The sequence below is a fragment of the Sorex fumeus genome, unplaced genomic scaffold (assembly GCF_029834395.1).
Source record: "Sorex fumeus unplaced genomic scaffold, SorFum_2.1 ptg000153l, whole genome shotgun sequence".
Lineage (NCBI taxonomy): Eukaryota > Metazoa > Chordata > Mammalia > Eulipotyphla > Soricidae > Sorex > Sorex fumeus.
In genome coordinates, this window is record NW_026606210.1 from 31,243 (window position 1) to 44,787 (window position 13,545).

General features: G+C 52.9%; 1 protein-coding gene across 3 annotated transcripts; it reads left to right on the forward strand.

Moving 5' to 3' along the window:
* Nucleotides 1–233: 233 nt before the first annotated feature.
* Nucleotides 234–12,581, forward strand: RABL2B (RAB, member of RAS oncogene family like 2B). 3 transcript variants are annotated; one of them, XM_056107045.1, is made up of 8 exons: nucleotides 234–370; nucleotides 6,712–6,741; nucleotides 7,799–7,878; nucleotides 8,679–8,758; nucleotides 11,178–11,289; nucleotides 11,535–11,632; nucleotides 11,927–12,010; nucleotides 12,086–12,581. In XM_056107045.1, exons 1-8 carry the CDS (start codon nucleotides 264–266, stop codon nucleotides 12,203–12,205), a joined length of 711 nt encoding a protein of 236 aa, XP_055963020.1. In that variant the 5' UTR covers nucleotides 234–263; the 3' UTR covers nucleotides 12,206–12,581. The 3 variants fall into 3 exon arrangements, with proteins under 3 accessions (XP_055963020.1, XP_055963021.1, XP_055963022.1); XM_056107046.1 differs by having other exon boundaries at nucleotides 11,538–11,632; XM_056107047.1 differs by lacking the exon at nucleotides 8,679–8,758 and having other exon boundaries at nucleotides 267–370.
* Nucleotides 12,582–13,545: the final 964 nt, after the last annotated feature.

Sequence of the window (13,545 nt, forward strand, 5' to 3'; positions counted from 1 at the left end):
CCCCGCGACCTCCGTCCCAGCGCGTGACGCGGCGTGTCTGCGTCCGGGCGTCGCTTTTTGTTGCCCCCTCCGGCGCGGGCTCAGCGTGGGCGGGCAGGGGCGGTCCCTCTCGGGGGGCGAGGGGCGCAGCGTGGGGCTCCGGAGGGCCCCCGGCGGCCGTGGGCTGGGACGGACGGAGCGGCCCGCTTCCCGCAGGGCCGTGGACGCTTCCTGCCCAACAGCCTCGTGCCCTCCCGGACAGCGACCGGACGAGCCTCGAGCCCATGGCCGTGGACAAAGCCAAGCCGTGTGAAATAGACCAGGAGAAATACGATGCAGAGGACAACGTGAAGATCATCTGCCTGGGCGACAGCGCTGTGGGCAAGTCCAAGTACGAGGGGAACGTCGTCCGGACTGTGCCTGGGTTGCTAGGCAAAGACCCCCGAGGCAGGGAGGGGTGGTGTGCAGGTGGGGTGGGCGCACGAAGCCAAGGGCAGCGCGATGGGGCCTTTCGTCCTGAGCGGGGGCAGGTGGTGCCCACCACGGAGAAGGAGGTGGATGGACTTAGCAGTTAGAGGGGGATGGAGACTGGGCAGGACTGCGGCCAGTTAGTGAAGACAGGGAGCGTGCTTTCCCAGGAAGCTCACGGAGCTGGCCAGGAGCGGACGGAAAAGCAGCTGGCCCCAGTGAAGATGAGCTTGTTCCTTGTGACGATCGACCTCATGCCTGTGCACACAGGTGTCCCCCTCCCCAGCAGGGCTGACTGCTTGTCCCCTTGGTCCCACATGCTTTGTCTCACTTCTTTGGGGCAGTGAGGGCTCTGTTCATTTCTGCCTCTGGGGGCAAGGGTAGACCAGATGTCCCCTGTGGTCATATTTCCCAAGTCCTCCTGATCTACCTTGTTTTTCATCTTTGCTTTTTATTAACAATCCCTGGGACTCAGGCTTTTGTGAATAACGTTTGAGGAGGGTTGCAGGTTTGGAGACCATACCCTGTGTTGCTTAGGAACTGCTCCTGGCACATTGCTCAGGGTTATTCCAAGCAGTGCTTTGAAGGGCATGCAGAGCAAGGGATCAAAGGGACTCCTGTTTACAAAGCCTGTGCTTGTCTTTAGTTTTGCTTGTTTCTGGAATTGCCTTGACCTGCCTCTGCATTAGAAGTGAGGGTGCCTTAGTTTGGGTTGATTGCAGAGAAAAATTACAGCTCCTTTCTCTGACCCAAGTTTAGATCCAGTACATAAGAGCACAGGAATTGTGGACAGTGGGAGAATGAAGTATCTACTTAGTAACTGAACGAGATACACAGAGGAGGGAAGGTGAAGCTTTCTTGAGGGGGGACCTTTGCCTGGGAGAGCCTCAGTGGGCAGTTATCTGCTAACTCAGTGCCACCCAACCTTCAGGTCCAACTCTAGTATCTTGTAAGCAACACTTGAAAAAAAAAATTAAGAACTAACAGCACATCAAGAATGGTCTCAGCATTGACCTCTGTGGCCATACATCTGGAAAACAAGTCAGTGCCAACACCTCACACTACCCCAGGTGGAAGACTAAGATGAAAACATAGAAGCTGAAGGAAGATGTCTTGGTTGGGCTTTGCAAGACTGGAGAATCCTCTGCCAGGCTGGAGTGCTAGTAGAGTGGTGAGGGCACTTGACTTGCACTCTGTATGCTGGTGCAGTCCCCGGCATCCCATATTGTCCCCTGATGCATACCAGGAATGATCCCTGAGTACAGAGCCAGGAGTGAGCCTGGAGTACCATTGGTTATACCCCTCCCCCCAAAAAAAAAAGCTCTGCCAGATTTTAGTATCTCCATTCTCTGGCTCTGTACACATATGGGAGAAAACTCCGACTGAGATACTCCTGTCCGTCTGCTCAATCTCACCTCTGGGCAGTTTAGAGATGTAGGAGGTGGTAGTGCAACTGCTGAGACCACATGAGGGGCCTCCTCTCTCCTGCACCATAGCTGCCTTGTTGGACTCCATGTTTTCATGTGTTTCTGACTCCACACTCCACATCTCAGTGGCTTGTGAGCTGTTGCCTTCAATCCTAAGCATTGTCTCAAGAAGGCTTCACCTTCCCTCTACTATGCAGTAAGGAAATGGTCTCTCCAGCACATGTCTGGTGGGTTCTGTGTAAGGAGATGATCTCCCTAGCACGTGTCTGGTGAGTTCTGTGTAAGAGGATGGTCTCTCTAGCACATGTCTGGTGGGTTCTGTGTAAGGGGATGGTTTCCCTTGCACTTGTCCGGTGGATTCTGTAAAGGGGGTGAACTCCCCCAACATTTTGACTCCATCAGCCTGGGTTCCCAGGGTCTCGCCTGGATGGTACGTCAAGGACAGTGACATGGCCATGGTGGATCCTTGTCCTGTCCTGTGCTCATGCCACCTCAAGACACTCAAGACAACACGTGTTTTATTTTTTAATGTAGTTATTTTATTTTTAAATGTATTGTGGAGACTGCAGAGATAGTACAGGAGGTAAGGCCCTTGCGTTGCATGCAGCCAACCCTGGTTAGATCCCTGGCATCACATATGATCTCCTGAGCACTGCCTGGAGTTGTCCTTTAGCACAGAACCAAGAATAAATCCTGAGCACCTATGACCCAGAAATCAAATAAGATTAAAAATGATAATAGATACATGTGTTATGGTGCTTTCAGTGTTAGCAGCTAAAATCTAAGAAGATTTGTTTTTCTTTTTTTCTATGTCTGTGGTACTGGAATATTTTTTTTTATTTTAAAAAATTTTTATTAGTGAAACACCATGAGGTACAGTTGTAGACTTACAAATTTTTGTGCTTGGGTTTCAGTTATGCAATGATCGAGTACCCATCCCTCCACCAGTGACCATTCTCCACCACCAATGATCCCGTATCCCTCCCACCCCCCACCCCTTCCATCCCACCCTGTCTCTGTGGCAGGGCATTCCCTTTTGTTCTCTCTCTCCTTTTGGGTGCTGTGGTTTGCGTTGAGTGGGAATCATGTCCGGTCTAGGGTCTACTTTCAGCATGCATCTCCAATCCTGGGAGGATCCTCCCAACACCCTTTATTTGGTGCTCCCTTCTCTATCTGAGCTGCCTTTTCCCCTAGAACGTGCAGCTGGCCTCCAAGCCATGGAATGAACCTCCTGGTACTTATCTCAGTTATTTTTGGGTGTTAGTCTCCTATTTTTTTACTTTATGTTCCCCCCCAGATGAATGCAGTCTTTCTATGTATGTCCCTCTCTTTCTAACTCATTTCGCTTAGCATGATACTTTCCATGTGGTACTGGAATATTTTTAAGGTACTGTACCAGGTCCTTATACAAACAAGTAGAGTTCTCTCTACTACTTCTCTGCATTCCCAGCTCTAAACAGTGTTTCATGACTCTATAGCATTTTATATTTGGTGCACTGACTTTGATGAATTCTATGTTCATTGTTGGAGAACTGAGTATTTTCATTTTTCACCATTGTAAACACTGCTTCAATAATCAACCATGTGGCCAGAGCAATAGTACAGTGTGTGAGATGCTTCCCTTGCACACAGCTGACCTGGATTCAACCCTGGCACCTCATGCGGTCCCCAGAACCCCTTCAGGAGTGATCCCTGAGCACAGAACCAGGAATCAGCCCTGACTACCACCCAGTGTGGCCCAGAAAATGTGTTCCTTCATTTCTGTACATTGGTGTCACCTGCTCACTTTAGTCACCCACCATCCCCCACTCTTACCATGGCCTCTGACGGCACCTCAGGAGGCAGCCGTCCTCTGTCATCACCTAAGCATTCCCTTTCCCTTACACATTCTTTGTCTCCCAGATGTTGTTTCTGCTTGATGAAAAGACATGGCCTTTTCCGATTCCCAATTTAACAATAACTGCGGTGGCTGAGGAGATAGCACAGCACAGCAAGGCAGGCACTTAACTTGCATGTGATAAACCCAGGTCCTGTCCGCAGCCTGTCATATGATTCTCTGAGCCCCTCCAGGAGAGAACCCTGAGCATAGACCCAGGAGTAAGTCCTCAACCGGGTGTGCCTCTCCCCTCGACCTCCCCTACCCCCATCCCCCAACACACACATACACGCAAACTATGTCCAGGTGCAGCTTTTTAATTTTTTTTAAACTATGTGAATTGGCCTTTAGGTGTCATTTTCCCTTTTATAACTCTCCATCGCTTACAAAAAGGGAAGAGATGCTTTTCCTCTTTAGTTGTCAATCAGATCTACCACCCATGGGAGCCACAGCAGCAGTTGGACAGGTAACAAGGAACTCTTAGCCAGGGAAAAGTGTGATTCAGCCTCAGGTGGAATTTTGGGGCAGAGTCTGGTGAGGCCAGGCCCAGGGGAGCCACTGGAACTTCCCAGCAGAGTGGCCTTGTGTAGTTTTTTTTACGGTTGGTTGCTGTGGTGGTCACAAAGCCAGGATGTACACGTTGGCTCTGGGGCTTGGACATTTAGTTGTAGCTTCCCTCTGTAGCTCATATACTCAACTATGGTGCTTGTCCCGGATCCACAGTTGTGATTCTTTGCACACTTGCTTTGGGGTTTATACTCCTCTCCTTGTGCTCAACACAGCCTGGCTGTGGTGTAAGCCAAAGGACACTGTGGCACTCACACACTTGTACACACACACACACGTGCATGAATGCACACATGTTCACAGACTTGAACAGGGATATGTATGCGCGCACGCACAAGTGTACGTACATGCTCACACAGGCATGTGTGCCCACACGTGCTCATCAGGGCCACACTGCCAGTCACAGTGTGTACATCCTGGGAGCTGTGCTCCTGGGGGCCCGCATGCTTCTGTCGTGCTCACACAGACCAGCCTGTGTGTCCGAGACATACACACATGGAGTCCATGCTCAGCACTCAGGGACAACCCCAGGGGTCAAGCCCAGGGTCTCACGTCAGCCTTTAGCCACTGATCCACCCCCAGGGGCTGCTCACTAACTTTCCAACTGCATCACTGACCACATTCCAATAGGTATTCCTCATCGATCAGTTAGGCAACAGGTGAGGCGGGAAGAAAAAGCAGCAAGGTGACAGAACATTTGCACCACACAGCCATCAAGGTCAGTCACTCCAGTGTGGCTTGAGTGAGATTTTGTGAGTTTCTGCAGTGATTTTTTAGATCTGCCTTTGTTTGGGGGGGGGGGGGGGTGGCTACACCCAGCAGTACTCATGACTCACTCCTGGCTTTGCACTCATGGATCACTCTTGACGGTACTTGGGGACCCTATGGAATTCCGGGGATGGAACCTGGGTCAGCTGCATGTAAGGCAAGTGCCCTCCCTGCTGTTCTATTGGTCTGGCTACTCTACAGTGATCTTTAGTTCTGCATTTCACTGACTATCAGTATCACTGTATCACTGTCCTCCCGTTGTTCATCAATTTGCTCGAGTGGGCCCAGTAACGTCTCCATTGGAGACTTTGTTGTTACTGTGTTTGGCATATCGAATACATCACAGTTAGCTTGCCAGGCTCTGCCGTGCGGGCGAGATACTCTCAGTAGCTTGCCGGGCTCTCCGAGAGGGGCGGAGGAATCGAACTCGGGTCGGCCATGTTGGCTGCGTGCAAGGCAAACGCCCTACCACTGGGTATGTTGAATATCTTTTTCATATTTGGAGGTTCTCTTTGGTGGGATGCCTTTTTAAGCCAGTTCCCCATTTCAATCAGATTGTTTGACACCTTTATATGTTCTTCACTTCTTACAGCCTGTGGCTTATTACTTTATTATTAGTGTATTTTTATGAACAAGAAAATTTAGTGTTAACAAAATGACTCTTTTGAGTCCTTAAGTTTAAAAAATTTGGCTTTATTGAGATGTTATTCATAAGCTGTACACTGTGAATATTGCTTATATGTATATTGTTAATTCCAGCAATAACATTAGCATATTCTTGGCTTCTGCACAATTACCTTAGTTTGGGTCAGAGCAGTGCCCAGAGCACAGTAGAGCAGCATCAGCTCCAGTATAGGATTTGGGGACTCAAGCATGGCACATGGGACCCTCACTGAGCCTTTGCATATGGGGTTAACAGTCTCATTGTTCTGTACTGTGCAGACAGAGGGTCCTATCCTAGGCACTGGGAATGCAGCAATAAAGTGAAAATTCAGAAACTTTTACTGGCATTTCATTGCAGTAGGAGCAAACAGTAAAAATCCCCAGTCTGGCTGCTATCACCTGCAGGGCAGGCAGACCCAGCTGACCTGGAGCCTGCCTGAGTGAATCAGGGAGTTCCCTCAGCTTGGGTGATGTCTGAGCAAAGGGACCAGCCATGTGTTGGGGAAGTGTCTCAGCAGAGGCATGAGGAAGAACAGCAGAGTGCTGTGGGCAGGGTGTGAAGGTGTGTCCAGGTGAAAGGGCAGTGACCTTGGGTGGACTGGTGTGTGCTGCTGGTCATCAGAGCTAGCAGTATTGTTTCTCAGGTTCTGAGCTTGGAGAATGGGGAGGTAGCGCTGGCCAGAGAACTTGAGGCAGGCTCAGCAGCCTGACCAGGGAGTCTGAGTTTCGGGTCTCCAGTACCTTCGTTGCCCATACGTGGCTGGGCTCTGAGTTCCACTCTCTCTGGTCCTGGTGACAAGCTGCTGAGGGCCTCCCTGTCAGCAGCTGCAGGCTTTGGGCTAGCCACAGCAGGGTGGCAGACAGGTGAGGAGAGTTCTTAGGGGGCACTGGGTCCTAGAGGTTGGTGGAACTTTGGCCATGGGGGCTCAGAGGAGGGTTGACTCTTACCTGTTTCCCTTACAGACTGATGGAGCGATTTCTCCTGGACGGATTGTATCCTTCAAGGCTGAGATGCAGCTTGATCCCAGAGCCCACTGAGGGTCAGTGCTCCTGCATTTGCCCTGGCTGTAAGGGCAGAGAAGTGGGTGAGGGCACCTGTGGTTCTCTTTGCACCCCAGAGTTGGCATGCTGCTTCTGAGCCTCCTGGCCTGCTTGAGTTTGCATCCACAACTCACTCCAGGCCAGGTGCTTACCCACTCTGACCTCGGTGCTTTGGCTCTCTGACATTCACATACCCACCAGTGTGAAATGGGAGCACTGAGCCCCATTTTGCCCCTCAAGTTGTTGCCTTGTGCCCCTTGGGAATGAGACGTTCCGTCATGGCTTCCAGATGTGTCCAGTGAGGTGCCTGCTCTAGGTAGAACATGAAAGCCCCTGGCTCACCTGCGTTGTCAACCTTCACTGGTCAGACCTCTGTGCAAGCACGAGTCCCAGGTTTTCTCTGGGCTCCACACATAGGTTGTGACATGCAAGAACAGTCAATCAGCTTCCTCCAGCGTGGACCCTGTCCCTGGGACGGGCCCCGTCTGCCTGCATCTGGCCTCTCTCTGCTGGCAACAGCCTGTCGCCAGAGCCCCTAGGGCAGCCCTGGGTCCATTCTCCATATCTACTACTTCTCTGCTAACACTGTTTCGTGTGTCACAGTGGACCTGGGTGGCCAGTACACACTCCCAGGTACTCATGGTCCTGGCCCTGGAGTTAGTACCAGCAGTTTCTGCAGATCGGTGTGTTCTCTTACAGGAACTAGATCTGCAACAGCACAAAGGAAAAAGAGACAAAGATAGACACTGCATAATGACATGGGGCCCAGTCCATCAGAAGGCAAACACTTACTAAAGTCTGCATCAAAAAACAGGGCTGATAGCAGCAGGAAACACACAGCACCACAGAAGAGCACTAAGCCTGCCCTCTTGCTACAATGTTCATTCAGTTAGTAAACTGCATGTCAGCAAGACAAGGGGAGGGGCCATTCCATCAGACCAGCACCCCCCTCCCTGGTCTCCACCTTCACTCCCCTCTAATGCCTGTTGATTCCTTAACCTCAGTGCAGCCAGCCCCAGCAGCTGTCCACGTACGCCCTGACCTTGTACAAGCACACAGCTACAGTGGATGGCAAGACTGTCCTTGTTGGTGAGCAGCACAAGATGGACCGAATGGGGGCAGGGGACAGGTGCGGAGGAACAGAGACTCCAAGCATAGGGCGGAGTGTAGGGATGACACCAAGTGAGGCGGGAAGGTGGCTCCAGTCCTGCACACTGGACAGCTCTGCCCATTTGCCATCACAGCCTTTCTCTGGATCAGGCCACTCACCCTCACTGGAAAGTTGGCCCGTAGGGAACCACTGCAGAATGCAATCCCTAGTGGGGGAAGTAGGGGGGCACCTCTCTGCTTCTCTTGTGGCTTCCTACCTACCTTCTTCCTCCTGGGCCTGACCTGTGTCCCCCTCACCACCCCATGCATGCAGGCAGCACACCCTCTTGCCAGATATACTGGCCCCTAGCCCTGTGTCACACACAGCACACACCTAGCCCTCTCTCTCTCTCTCTCTCTCTCTCTCACACACACACACACACACACACACGCAACATACACCCTGGCCCCTGTCACAGCACACACCTGGCCCTTTGTCTCATACACACACACACACACACACACACACACACACACACAGAGCACATACCTGGCCCTGTGCTTCACACACAACACATACCCTGGCCCTTCACACGCGCGCGCACACACACACCGCACACCGCACACTCACTCACTCTAGCCCTATGTCCCTGCATATGCAGCACCCCCATCCAGCTCCGTCAGGCTGTGACGACCTGCTCGGAGCATCATGGTGGAGCATTGTGACGCCACCCCACAGTGCACAGGGTATCTGCACCACCCCACCCGGCCCAGCAGACAGAACTATGTTCTTATTGCAGACTTCTGGGACACGGCTGGCCAGGAGCGTTTCCAGAGCATGCATGCCTCTTACTACCACAAAGCCCACGCCTGCATCATGGTATGGTCCTGCTGGGGGTCAGCCACGAGGGCAGGGCTAGGCTCGAGGGGAGGAGAGGAGCCCCCACCCCAAGGGGCTTCGGGGGAATGGTTGGGGGATTCATCTCATACCACTTGGGTCCCAAAGGTTCTGAGACTCAAGTGGGACTGTGCATGGCCTATGGCCCTCCAGGTGGTGGACACTACCATGTTCCCAGCTGTCACCTGTGCTCTGGGGCAGATGCCAGTGTTAGGCTCTTAGTCTCATCTGTCTTACCCTCCGGGGTAATGAATGAATAGGCACAGCTCCAGACCCCCTGCCCAGTCAAGAGCACACTCAGCTTTGCAGGATGCCTGACATTCTCGTGAGCATTAAGAGTGTCTGCGTGCTGCCACGGGATGTGAAGGCTGGTGTAGGGAGTCCAGCAGTGTTCAGTCCATGACAATTTGCCCCTCAGACTTCTTCAGTGGCATTCAGCAACTCACGCACACCCCCAAGCTTGGCCATTTTCTAACACTTGTGGACTCTGTCAGAATCTCAGCTGCGAAGACTCAGCTGCAGGCCAATGGATGACCTGGCTGGCACTGTGGCAGGTGACTGCTGGTGGCTGGCCCAGCCTGCATGGCCCTTCTCTGGGTCGGCAGCAATGGGGTACGACCCTGTGTGACCCTTCCACATAGGCTGTTGGAAGGGATGAACTCCCAAGAGGCAGCCATGTCCCAGAATATACCCCCAGAGAGCTGGGTGGTCCTGTGCCACCTTTGGTGGCTTGACCCTATTATGTGGCCACTCACTGGCTGTCTGTGACTGTCACAGAGCAGGAGCCTCATGGTGTGTGTATGTGCAGCCACTAGCTTGGGAGAGAAGGCCTCGTGCTCTCGTTTGGCGTTCCACTGGGGCTCATGGACGCACAAACAGCAAGAAGTTGGTCTGGCTCTTGCAGAGATGAACAGCTGACTGTCCTTCAAGCACAGAATCCCTCGAAATTTTCCAAAAGGTTGAAAGTGGTCCCCACAGGGGAACAGACCAAAGTGGGGCCCTGGGAGGGCACTGGGGGCCATGTGGTGCCCAGGAGGTTGTCCTGGGTGGCATTTCTGACCCTGGGTTCCAACCCTGCTTCTGTGGAGTGACCTGCCTGGCTGTGCCCTCCAGCTCTTTGTACGCCCTGCAAGCAGGGGCCTTGCAGACTTGCCTCCTTCTAGCAGGGAACTAACCATTAGGGGCCAAAGCATCCACCCTTCACCTTGGACCCTGACAGGGTGCTCTCATCCCAGGTAGCATCCCTTCTTGGCTCTCAAAACAAGAGGTAGAAGCCAAGGGAGTCAGACCCGACAGAGATAACTGATGGGGGTAGTGGGGGGCCGCCTGGAGCAGTACACCTGGAACAGGCCCCTGGCACACTCGAAGGATGCCCTTACAGGGAGGGCAGGACCTCCAGGTCCGTAATACTGGATTGGGCCTGGGAATCTCCTTGGAAGACACGCCCCCCACCCCCTGAGAGTCCTGGCTTGTGTTTGCTCACTGCCTCTATGGCATGGCCACACTCTTCCTGTGGCAGACTGGGACTTAGCAGGGACCAGCATAGCTATAGTGTTGGGGCGGCTGGTCCTAGAAGTTGATTCCAAGCCATGGTCTGAAGCTGACCGTTATGGCGCTCGGTGCTTAGGCCCTGTCTGGCGTGTGCAAGGCCTAAACCAGGCGTTGGGGCCATACAGTCTCCTGAGCAGCACCTGGAGTCACAGCAACAAAGCGGCTTTATCATTTTTATAAGATTATAAACTACACAGTCACGGAAGTAACTAATAAAATATTTTTTAAACTACATGAACAAAATACTGAAGAAAAGCCTAGAGTAAATAAACAGAAACTAGAGGGAAATTCTAAATTTACAAAGGAGGATGAAAGCAATAAGAATTTTTGCCACAAAAATGACATGCAGGCAAGAACAAGCATTTTACCATTTGTAACAGTATGTCAATTAGTAAAATGATATTCCTGGTTAAGCTAGGTAACTAAGATTTGGTGAAACAGAAGAAGGTGTAGTTTTCATTTCCATTTTTCTAGTTTGAGGGTCACAACTAGCTGTGCTTGGGGGCTCTCCCAGCTTGGTGTTTGGGGTGTGTGTCATGTATCACTTGGAAGCTGTCGCCCAGCCGGGAGAGACAGTTCTAAAGCAGCCTTACTGGCTCTGCACTCGGGGATCATTTGGGACCATTTGGGATTCTGGGGACAGAACCTGGGTCAGCCTCGTGCAAGGTAAGTGCCTTTCCGCTGTCCTGTCGCTCCGGCCTAAAGCAGCACCTTGGATCCCAGGGCTGTTGATCCTGACGGGGGCAGGTGCTGCCTTGAGCAGGGCATCCACGCCAGCCTGGCAGTGTGAGTGCCGGGGTGGTAGGCAGGGTCCCAAATGCACCTAAGTGTCTCCCTCTGCTTATGGCAGGTGTTTGATGTCCAGAGAAAAGTCACCTACAAGAACCTGAGCACCTGGTATGCGGAGCTTCGGGAGTCCAGGCCAGAGATCCCGTGCATCGTGGTGGCCAATAAAATCGATGGTGGGGCCATCCCTGATGGGGGTGTCAGCGATCCTGGGGGTTGGGGGGACTGTCCCCACATGTCCCTCCTCTTGGGCCAGTGGTTCTAGTGACCTCTTCCTCCCCAACATGCAGCCTCTCCCATGATGAATGAACTCTTTTGAGTGTAGTCCAGGGGGGTCCCTGTCCAGCCCACTAGTGGCCAGGCTGAATGCCCTCACCATCCTCTCCAGTGAACAGACCACTATTCTGCCTTTCCTCTACAGCAGATATAAAGATGACCCAAAAAAGCTTCAATTTTGCCAGGAAGTTCTCCCTGCCCCTGTACTTTGTCTCAGCTGCTGATGGCACCAATGTCGTGAAGGTAAAGATGTCCAAGACATTCCAGCAAGGCTGGGGTAGCCAGGTGGGGAATTGGCCAGGACAGCTACCAAGAGAGGGGCCAGTCACAGAAGTGGTGAAGGGGGCAGTCTTGGTGTGGAATTGGGGGCCGGGGGGAGACATAGGAAGCGAAGGGTCTGTCAGCACTGACAGGAGAGCTGAAGGTTGGACTTAGGCTGCTCTGTAAGGGCTACTGGCCACACGCAAGTTCAGGTGAGGGGTGACCTGGCTGGGCTTGGGGGTGGGGCCTGATGCTGACCATCACATTTCCCCCCAGCTCTTCAATGATGCCATCCGCTTAGCTGTGTCTTACAAACAGAACTCACAGGATTTCATGGACGAGGTCCTGCAGGAGCTGGAGGTGGGTCTGGCAGGAGTGAGAGGAGGACAGGGTATAGAAGGCAGAAGTGGGCTCTGACTTCAGCCTTGTCCGTAGAACTTTGACTTGGAGCAGAAGGAGGAGGATGTGCCGGAGCAGAAGCAGCCTGGCCCCCTGGAAGCCCATGTCCCTCCTGAGTCAGAGGACACAACCCCTCCAGCAGTCCCACAGTCCTGAGATGGGACTCCAGGGCACCGCACGCACATCCTGCAGACTCACTGTCCTGGCCACCCGTCTGTCCCGCAGACGCACTGTCCAGGTCACCCCATCTGCATCGTGCAGACCCCCCATCCTGACCACCCTGTCCATGCCCACAGACCCACCACCCTGGCCACCCCATCCGCATCCTGCAGACCCCCCATCTTGTTTACACCCACATGCCTGAGCCTGCACAGAGGTCGTGCTCTTCCTCGAGGACAGAAGGGACAGCACTGTAGCACCTCAGTCGGACATAACCCTCGTAGACCCTGGGAAGACCCTGTCCACAGCTGCACAGCACATACTTGGTGCGTCTGTTGAATAAAGGTCCGCTCCACGGCATCTTCTCCCAGAACCGGCCTCTGGACTCTTCCCCAGGAGATGAGTTCTGGTCCCCAGCTGTCATGTCACACTCAGAAGTTCTGAGACCTCGTCCTTTTCCCTTCCTTGTCTCCTAGCCAGTGGCTCCGTCTTTGCGTGCGTTGTTTTTGGTTGTTGTTTTTATTTTTGTTTTGTCTTTTGGGCCACACCCGCAGTGCTCAGGGTTTACTCCTAGCTCTGTCTGTACTCAGGGATCGCTCCTGGCAGGGTTCGGGAGCATATGTGGTTCTACAGATAGAACCTGGCTCCGCCACATGCACAGCAAGTACCCTACCTACTGTCCTATGTCTCTGCCAAGGTTCCTTAGAAACTAGTTTTAAATGGAGGTGGTGAGTCACAGGTGTCACCAGGCCCGAGCAGACAGAGAGGTGGGGTCAGAGGTCAGATGACCTGTTGAAAGGGCAAGGGGGTGCTGCTCTCCATAGGGTATAACAGCTCCCCAACAGCCCCCCACCAGGAACAGCCACTGACTTATGAGGCGCAGACTAACCAAACTAAATCAGTAAGCCTTTTTTTTTTTTTTTTGCTTTTTTTTTTGGGTCACACCTGGCGATGCTCAGGGGTTACTCCTGGCTCATGCACTCAGGAATTGCTCCTGGCGGTGGTCAGGGGACCATATGGGGTGCTGGGAATCGAACCTGTATGGGTCATGGCTGCATGCAAGGCAAACGCCCTACCCGCTGTGCTATCGCTCCAGCCCCAGTAAGCCTTTTTATAGCATCATTTCAGCAAGGACTTAGGGCCAGGCCCGGAGACATACCCCACCCACACCCACCCGCCAGCAGCTGTTTTTCCCAGTTGCCCTGAGCCCAGACATCCTGTGGTCATCATGTGCCCCCTTCCCATTGATTTTTTTTTTATAGACAGAGTTGATACAGTGGGGGTGGGGCGGGGGGAGGCAGGTTCTCTGAATGGCAAAGAGGCACAGAATAACATGA

What these genes read in the sequence shown, in the direction of transcription:
- RABL2B (XM_056107045.1), top strand. Translation starts at nt 264, where the DNA reads ATGGCCGTGGACAAAGCCAAGCCGTGTGAAATAGACCAGGAGAAATAC. An exon ending in AGCGCTGTGGGCAAGTCCAA is followed by an intron (nt 371 to 6,711) that starts GTACGAGGGGAA and finishes TTTCCCTTACAG; the next exon opens with ACTGATGGAGCGATTTCTCC. An exon ending in TGGCAAGACTGTCCTTGTTG is followed by an intron (nt 7,879 to 8,678) that starts GTGAGCAGCACA and finishes TTCTTATTGCAG; the next exon opens with ACTTCTGGGACACGGCTGGC.